General features: G+C 37.2%; 2 protein-coding genes across 4 annotated transcripts; one reads left to right on the top strand and one right to left on the bottom strand.

Annotated features, from left to right (window-relative positions):
• Positions 1-263: 263 nt before the first annotated feature.
• On the top strand, positions 264-4351 carry LOC121981897 (NEDD8-conjugating enzyme Ubc12-like). 3 transcript variants are annotated; one of them, XM_042534668.1, is made up of 6 exons: positions 264-419; positions 1495-1607; positions 2509-2617; positions 2842-2920; positions 2998-3114; positions 4045-4351. In XM_042534668.1, exons 2-6 carry the CDS (start codon positions 1499-1501, stop codon positions 4180-4182), a joined length of 552 nt encoding a protein of 183 aa, XP_042390602.1. In that variant the 5' UTR covers positions 264-419; positions 1495-1498; the 3' UTR covers positions 4183-4351. The 3 variants fall into 3 exon arrangements, with proteins under 3 accessions (XP_042390602.1, XP_042390601.1, XP_042390604.1); XM_042534667.1 differs by lacking the exon at positions 264-419 and adding an exon at positions 478-597; XM_042534670.1 differs by lacking the exon at positions 264-419 and adding an exon at positions 555-575.
• Positions 4352-4832: 481 nt separating this feature from the next.
• LOC121981896 (protein trichome birefringence-like 2) lies at positions 4833-8167 on the bottom strand. Its single transcript, XM_042534666.1, has 5 exons — positions 6861-8167; positions 6265-6481; positions 5986-6179; positions 5518-5676; positions 4833-5272 (listed from the first exon to the last, which is right to left on the bottom strand). The coding sequence occupies exons 1-5, from the start codon at positions 7859-7861 to the stop codon at positions 4924-4926; spliced, it is 1920 nt and encodes a 639-aa protein (XP_042390600.1). The 5' UTR covers positions 7862-8167; the 3' UTR covers positions 4833-4923.
• Between the last annotated feature and the right edge of the window lie 566 nt (positions 8168-8733).

Raw genomic sequence — 8733 nt, 5'->3', positions numbered from 1 at the left:
CTAGAAAATTAAAGACGCCTAGAAAATAAGCAAGAACATAACTAACAAACTTGGGAAATAGGAACATTTGGAAAAGAGGACACATTGAATATCACTTCTCCATATATTACCTTTCAACAAATGGTAAGATGATTAAGGTTACGGGTTGATACGTTGCTGAACCGATAGTTTTGAATCGACGATTCGAAACCGTCATCGGGTCTATTCCTCCCGTGAGTTCGACCCATTTGACAATGACAGACATAATCTCGCATAAATTAGCCGAGCCAAGTTGCTTTTCTCTCGCAAAGGTCACTTTCCCTGCTCCTTTCGATTCTGCCCTACGCTTTCCCCAAACCAGAAGGCGACAGCCTCCGTGTAGGCGACGGTACTGAAAGGAGACCGGCGCGAGCGGCGGCACCGACTGGGGAATCTTTATCGTATGTCTTCTTCCTCCCCTTCTACTCCCTCTTCTCCGTTTGTTCCCGTCGAATTCGACCACCTTGCGCCATGTTTCTTTCTCTATATCGTTTGGGATAGCCCGATTTGTCTGATTACCGATTGCTTCCGCCTACTTTGTATGATGTATCTGGAAGGTTTTGGATACCATGGATACGTGTAATTTCTATCGGAATGAATAGGACTAACCCTAGGTTCTACAACGTCTGGTGCCCGTTAAATTAGCACGCTTAGGTCTTTTCGTGATCGTCCTGATCGTGTCTGTTTGATCTTGACATATCTTGCTTCCTGCTCTTTTAAAGATTATTCTATCCCTCTTTCTAATAGGCAAGTTAATGTTCCTGTTTCTTTGTAACAAGTTAATTCTGGTGCAGAATTGGTCTGTTTGATGAGAGTTTTGATTAGGTTGACAACCAAAACCGGAATTCTCTTAACATTATTGCAGTTTAGGTTTGCTTTTGATGGAGGATGGTAAATTTTGTGCTAAACTTAAGATTAATTTGTGCTGATCCGATCATCCATATTCTGATAGCCCTTTCTGTGCAAACTAGATCTTGCTCAGGGACACAAGACATATACTGAAAAGAAAATGATAACATCTTAGAGGGCATATTTTGTTAATGTTTTCTCCGGATTGACTACTAACAAGTTATGTCAACCTACTTATGTATGTCCACGCATGTGTGCACATGGAATTCCAAGCTTCATACATTTTTTGTGTTATTTTAAGTTTTCCATATATATATATGTCTAAACGCTTCAAGCCATTAAGATTTTCAAAGCTAAAACTCTGAAATTGTACCAGAGCAAGAAATGATATTTCAAAACCTTTAGACAGTTATCTCATTTAAACAATGCCTTTAAATTTGGGGGTTTACTTACAGCAATCCCATGTTTGGATAGCACCATGCACAAATAAAGAACTGTGCATGCTTGCCTTGTATATCTCACGCTCAAATATTAGATCCTTTGCAATTCTATATCAAACTCACTCAAAAGTATTTACGTTTCTGATGAATGATATTCTTCCTGTTTCTTTTTTATAAACTATTGCAGAACAATGATAAAGCTTTTTAAAATTAAGGACCAAAGACGGGAGGATGCAGCAAATTCCAGTGGAAAGGCTCCTATCAAGAAGCAAAGTGCTGGAGAATTGCGTCTTCACAAAGGTTTGTCTGACCGTTAGTTGTTTGTGCAAATTCATATAAAATATTTTAGTACTTATAATTTTGATTAGTGTTTACGAGTTTTGTTTTTATTAACATTATTAGTTTATCAATTATTATGATCATTTTTAAGCTTAAAAAATATTAATTGTTATGTATAAAACTATTTTATTTGTAAAATCACATTGTTGTTTGTTGTGTTAGCACTGCTTAATAAGGGTACAGTACCACTCTGGGATACTCTTGTCACCGATAACAAAACTTCAAAATGTGGTTAATACCTCGGTAGATCTATAAGTTAATGTACAAAAGATACCCTACTGGTGTTTTTTATTTGTTTTTTGCCATAGATTGTTTGTTGATTGGAAACATGCTTTACTTAAATGATCTTCACTAACTTTGCTGCACTATACTACTATTGCTGTATTCATTCATAAGAATATGGTGATCCTTTAGTTCCATTCTTTATTTTGTTATCAAAATTCAAAACCATTAACTCTATGTTCCCTTTCTCAGTTCAACTTCAGCATTGTGCGATGATCGCTATTTTACGGTAATGTTAAATAAAGCTGTGAAACTATTTTATATTATGTCATTGCGACTATATCTTATCAAATGAGTGTTCAGTAGTATGACTAATCTAATGCTCAAAAACATGTTGTAATGTGTTGCTTCTTATGTTGTAGATTTGCTCCATATTATGATACTTGTTTGTCTTCCATTGTTTCTTCATACATTATCTAGAATTATTTGTCAAGAGTAGTTCTCAATTAATTTGTGGGTTATTGAACTGAAGTCAAAATTTGCTTGTAAGATTCTATTCTTACTGATATGATATATAATAAAGTGTTGTGTTCTATTGTAGATATTAATTAATACCTAATATTCTTAATTCTATCTCCAGATATCAGCGAGCTGAATCTACCAAAAAGCACAGACATAACTTTTCCAAATGGCAAGGATGATCTGATGAATTTCGAAATCAGCATAAGACCTGATGAAGGTTACTATCAGTAAGTAGTAGCCCATCAATGTTCTCCAGCATTTACTTGTGTTTTTAAGCGACTACTCATGTCAAAACTCAAAAGTGATTTGGCATGTAGTGTTTTTCTAGTAATCTTAATATATTTCCTTAACTTATAGCTTGACTATTGTTGTCCAATTCTAAATTCTTGTAAGCCAATTGGACGTGTCATGTGTTTGGTTCAACTTATTTTCTGCTTAATGATTTTGTTAGAGGTGGTACGTTTATTTTCACATTCCAAGTATCTCCTTCTTATCCTCATGAGCCACCAAAGGTCAAATGCAAGACAAAGGTAAAGTTTAACATGTGGTAGTATTTAGTGAAAGTTCTTTTCTTTTTCACTTTGATAACATGAAATTTCTAATCCAGGTTTACCATCCTAATATTGACTTGGAGGGAAATGTCTGCCTTAACATTCTGCGTGAAGACTGGAAGCCTGTGCTTAGCATAAATACTATTGTTTATGGCTTGATTCTTCTCTTCATGGTACTTAGTTTTAACTTTCTACTTTGTCTAATTACTAAATATTCATCCCTCTTTTCGTACTTGGATAAGTTTGTTGTTTAATCTAACTTTCTAGCTTATTTATCGCAATATGCTTTAACGATTTCAAGAGTCTTGACCATGGTACCTTAGCATGTAAGGAAGTTGTTCAAAGCTGGGGTATTAATCACCTTTCTCTTGATTGGTTTCACCAATTGATTTGTACTAGGTTGTATTGGACTTGAGTAATGCAAAATGTTTCCATATTTTGCATAGCAAGGCAGCTAGTCAATTAAGATTTGGTGAATCTAATTTAACTAAAGTAATGTTGCACTATAAATTGGCATACCTGCATCTTTACCATTTTATATTTTTTCAGATTCATATTTTTTGTTTTTATTTCTAATTGCAGGGGCTCATTTTGAAGTTTGGTTTTACTTCATCTTTTTTGCTGCAATATTCATAATTTAGGTTATTGTGGGCTTAATAATGAAATGTTCCTTCCAAACTTAAATTCACATAATTTAATCATAATTTGTACAATGGGTGTTAATTTGTTGGTTCTACGAAATAAAATGGAATTTTTTATGTATATTGTTTTTTCCCGCTAATCTCTTGGATGAGTTCCATAATTTTAGTTTCGTATTATTTTGTGCTTCTAATTCCAGGCTTAAATACACAATTTATTATTATTCTTAGGTAACTGTCTAAGTGTTAGGATGAAAAAAAATATAAGTTGTTGACAAGTGATCGGATCACCATGATGATCTGCTTTTCTCCATGCCAGTTCTCAACACTTTCTTTGTTGACAAATCGACACTAACTGTTCTTGCTCTGGAGCAGCTCGATTCTTGATTTTTGTTTTTCTGATAATTAGCAAATTCTTAAACTCCATGCATCATTTGCTTACTAATGCAACTGTCTTGTTAACAGCAACCCAACGATGAGGATCCATTAAATCACGATGCAGCAGTGGTTCTCCGCGATAATCCCAAGTTGTTCGAGGCCAATGTGAGGAGGGCAATGGGTGGAGGGTATGTGGGTCAAGTCTACTTCCCGAGGTGCATATGAGAAGGCTAGTATATAGTGCATAATACGCGAACTGTTATAAATTTGTCCTGGGAAACAATGCGTATGGTCAAAAAAGATTTTAATGTGGTGCTATATAATGTGAAACTAGTTGTGTGTGACGTTTCCGGTGCTAGTTGTTTTTAAAGATTAGGCCATGGCGGCCCCCCTATATGCATGCATCTCAAATATTTGTTTTAATTTTACCAAATGTTTTAATTTTATTATTATGTTATAATAGAAGACTCATTTGGAAAAATAACTAATGCAAATATACTATAGTAAGTAATTTTATTTAATCATAATATATACCTTCATTTCGGTAAAAGAATAACTAAATATAAAAACTTATTTAGTGATAGTAAATAATTTCTTACTTTAATTTAGTTATAATAAATATACATATTTTTAAATAAATAGTGCTTTTATATTCTTAAAATTCATACACTTTTGGAGGCACTTTCATATTACATCGTCGTTATTATCGTATAGTCAAGTCATTTATCTCAACTATTTTTTCAATCTATAGCACCACTTGTTACACTAAGCATCGCAGCAGCCTTATCAAATGCTTTAATCAAACTTGCAGTGCATGCCAACGTATGTACGTTCAGCTGCAATGGTGGCATTTTGTTGACGGATTACAGCACAAGAAAAAAAGAATACATTTATATAATATTACTCTGACGCATTTCAACATTAGATTGCATGTCATAAATTAATAATGAATACAGTTGACATCCCTTATTTTTGTCTTCCCCATGATCCTTTACCAGCAACGAGCAGAGTAGCATAGAGAAGCTCGTTCCATGAATCAGGCACACCAGGCAAGCACCAGTGGCTGCAGTCCTGCGATTTCTCTGCAGCAATTTGTTCTTCCACGGATTCATATCGTTTTCTGTATATGGAAGGGTGCCCATCCTTCCTGTAATCTGTCAACCTACTGATATTGAGATACAAAACTGGAGTTTTCATCTGTTTCAGGACATACTCCAAAGCTCTCATCTTGGAGGGATACTTGGAGAGAAAAGTTTGGTTAAAGATTGGCTCAGTTTCTTTGTGGCACTGCCCTCCTGAATTCCACTGTCCTCCCCTGCGATGCCATGAATCAAAATTCCACATTTTATCATCCACTTCATTTTTCAGAGAAAATATCAATTTAGATTTGTATGATCCACCAAGCTGAATCGACAACCACTACCGTATCGTGTATACAATTCTTGAGGATTTGCAATGCGGAGTGCAATTTAGTATAAATGTCATCTGTATAGATGTCCAACTCGAGAATTTGCTGGCAAATAAAACAATCTACATGCACAAAGTTCTCTTGTTAGTTACCTGAAATGAGTTGGCGAATATCCTCTGAAAACAACTTGAGTTTTTCTAGAATCGATGTTCTTGTCAATCCACCTGGCCCAAGTGGTGAGGGCCTTCTTGTAAGCTTCCATAACTTTTAGCACTGGGTATACATGACTGCCTTCTTGATAATAGTCTTTTCTGCCATTAATGCACCAAGGCAATGGAGTCAAGAACATGAAAAATATACTTCCTGACAAAGTGATACTTCTACATTTTGACTATGATAGTTTCAAATTTACAACCGAATATATTCATTCATATGGCAAGAGTAGCACAATTTGAGGTTTACCATGAATTGTATTTGAGCACAATTTCAGGCTTCTTATTGTATAGTAATAATTTTGCAGTCTTTGTAAGAGTAGAACTAGGGTAAAAGCTATATTGATTTAGCCCCGACAAAATGAGAGAAAAAAGGTGATCTTTAAGTGATGTTCTTTAGGTACTCACCCTCTAGCAGTCTTCTCGTGAGTCCACCAATGACCAGTATTGAAAACTATAACATCTGCTCCATGATACGCAGCAACCGTCTCGTCCAAAATATCCAATCTAAGCCTCTCATAATCGGATCCATTAGCATTATTGTATAGTACTTCTTTTACTAGAAAAGTTGATCTGACAAAGTCGATGGAGCAGTCATAATCCTATGAGGAAGTTCAAAGAGGTAAGAAGAGGTGGAAGACACTTAAGGAAGAAAGTGAAGTAACTAAAAGAAAGATGTTCAATTACCGCAAATATGAAGGAATAGTGCCCTTTGACCTTGAACCTCTTCCGGCCTTTGATCTTGAATTGTTTTCTTCCAGAAGCCTCATGTACTCTATTTTTATTGCTAATGCTATTGCGAAGAATGCAAACTAGAGACTCCCACATATTGCGGTTAAGTGAGTCACCAACAAAAACTAACCTTTGGCCTCTCAATCTTCTTAAAAAATCAGTCGCGTTCAACCTGTTGGAAGACAAAGGAAATGAATTTGCATTTCCACAATCCAATCTGGAATGTAGGTACAATGCATGCTGAAAAAGTAGCATAAGAATGTGAAGAAAATATAATTTAGAAGAATTACTTTCTATAATTCAGAAAGAAAAAAGATTTAATATCTTGCATTCTTTTCCTTTTGATTCAAAAAGACTCAAATCCTCCTCCTCCTCTTATTATTATTATTATTATCAAACCTTAAGGCCAATACTTCAGTGAATTGCAAAGGATCAAGTAAGGCGCTCAAGCTATGGCATTAAATCTAGTTATGGTTGTCTGAAAGTAAGTAACATGGAAATAAAACTTTCAGCAAAACCACAGGGGAATGGGAAGAATGGCTTGCAATTACCTGGGAACGTCACAACCGTAAGGTTTCCATCTCCATTTGAGGAACTGAGTGTCTGGCCTCCCATTCTTATGGCAATTGAAGTCGTCATCAATGTAAGGACAAGATCCAGGAGGATAGAAGGGTTCAATACTTTCATCCCACACCCACCTCCCGTCGAATATGTCACATTCCGCAGAGAGGCCGCTCTGAGCCTTCACCTCGGCAGGAGGACTGGACTCGTTCCTTATTAATGCAGCAGCATCAGCAACGACAGGGATTGTAGCGGCTGCATTAGGAGGAGGAGGAGGAGGAGGAGTCTTCACGACTAAACCGCTAATCTTTTCTCCATCTGTTCGATTCTTCTCATCAGGCTGTTGATGAGTAATTTGGAGATCTTGGTCTTCAGTTCCGCTCTTCTCAGAAATCCGCCCTTCAAAACAAGAACCTTTACCTTTGCCGTTTCCTCCGCAACCAGTCGTCCTGTTGGAGGGGGCGGCCTCTGGGGGAATGGATATAACCCTTACGAGTTCACCAGAGGAATTCCCATCACTGTTTTTGTCGGTGGCAAGCACCAAAGTACTATTTTTGGTGGAATTCACTGTGGCGCTATCCAAGCCCTGAAACGGCATTTCGGGGGAAAGATCGCCCTTTTCCAAAGAAAAAGAAGAATTGGCACCGCCATTTTCGTTCTCGGAACTAACTCCTCGGTTCGCCAGCAACGGATCCGCCAAACCCTCGCTCACCGCCGCATCTTCTCTTGGGGAAGGCGACGCCGGCGGCGGCGCGGAGAGCGAAGAGTCCGCAGGCAAAGAGAAGAAGCGAGAAAGCGGAGAGGAAGAAGCAGAGGGATCGGCGTTGAGAGGGAGGCGTGAGAAGGCAAAGATAGAGGCGGCCACCACGAGGATGAAGAGGAGGAAGTAAGAGACGACCGTGAGCTTAGACTTGGAGGGGGAAGAGTAGAAGAGGGCGGAGAAGTGGCACCCTCCTCCTCCTCCGGTGATCCAACGCCACATCTCAACCATCACTGGATAGTTCCTACCTGGTTAACTTCGCCGCATACGAGTAAAAAAAACCCGTCTTTTAGGCAGCATAATTCGACATGACGCGGCGGCGGTGGACGGGAGAAGACGAAAGCGGGTCGGTGAGTCGTCTTCGTCCGTTCGCCGTCGGTCGTGTCTTGGTCCAGCGAAGAACGAAAGGGAAGTGAGGAGCAACAGTAGGGAGTGAAGGAGAGGAGAGAATGAGACAGATGAACGCGTGCTGGTTCTGGTTATTTCTGCCGCTGTCGAAGGACAAATGGAAGAGAGAGGAAGAGGTAGAGAGAGAAGGGGGGGAGGACGACACTCGGTATATTTTCCTATTAATTTAGATTCGTTATTTTAAAGGATTTGTTTCCTTGGAGGGATATTCTGCCAAAAATATATTTTAAAAATAGAAAATAAAAAAATAAAAGACGAATATTTAAGGCATCTAGAAATATAAAATTTCCAATTTTTACCAAAAAAAATTGTAGGGAAATTAGCTATTTAACAAGTAAAAAGTAATATATATAATTTAATAATCATCTCGAACAGTTGGCAGATACCTGTTTGCATTGATTTTTAAAGATATTTCTCTGTTTTTTAATCGTCCAAAGTGAGAGTGGCATTAGTCACGCCCTTCAAATTGATTGGATGGTCCATCTAATTTTCTAAATTAATAAGTTGTTTACTTGGGTGGAGAATGCAATAAGTGCAGACAGTAGCTTATTTGATGGGACGGGAATAACTAGTAAACAATTTATTAGTATAATAGTAATCCACACTAAACTCTTTACTTATAAATAGAGCGGTAAATAAATTAATTATTTTCAGTAAATTAATGTTTAATTTATAAAAAATTATATATATATAAT

This window comes from Zingiber officinale, chromosome 5A (genome assembly GCF_018446385.1).
Source record: "Zingiber officinale cultivar Zhangliang chromosome 5A, Zo_v1.1, whole genome shotgun sequence".
In the NCBI taxonomy this organism is placed as follows: Eukaryota; Viridiplantae; Streptophyta; class Magnoliopsida; order Zingiberales; family Zingiberaceae; genus Zingiber; species Zingiber officinale.
The sequence above is the reverse complement of the archived record's forward strand: the minus strand, read 5'-3'. Positions and strand labels throughout refer to the sequence as shown.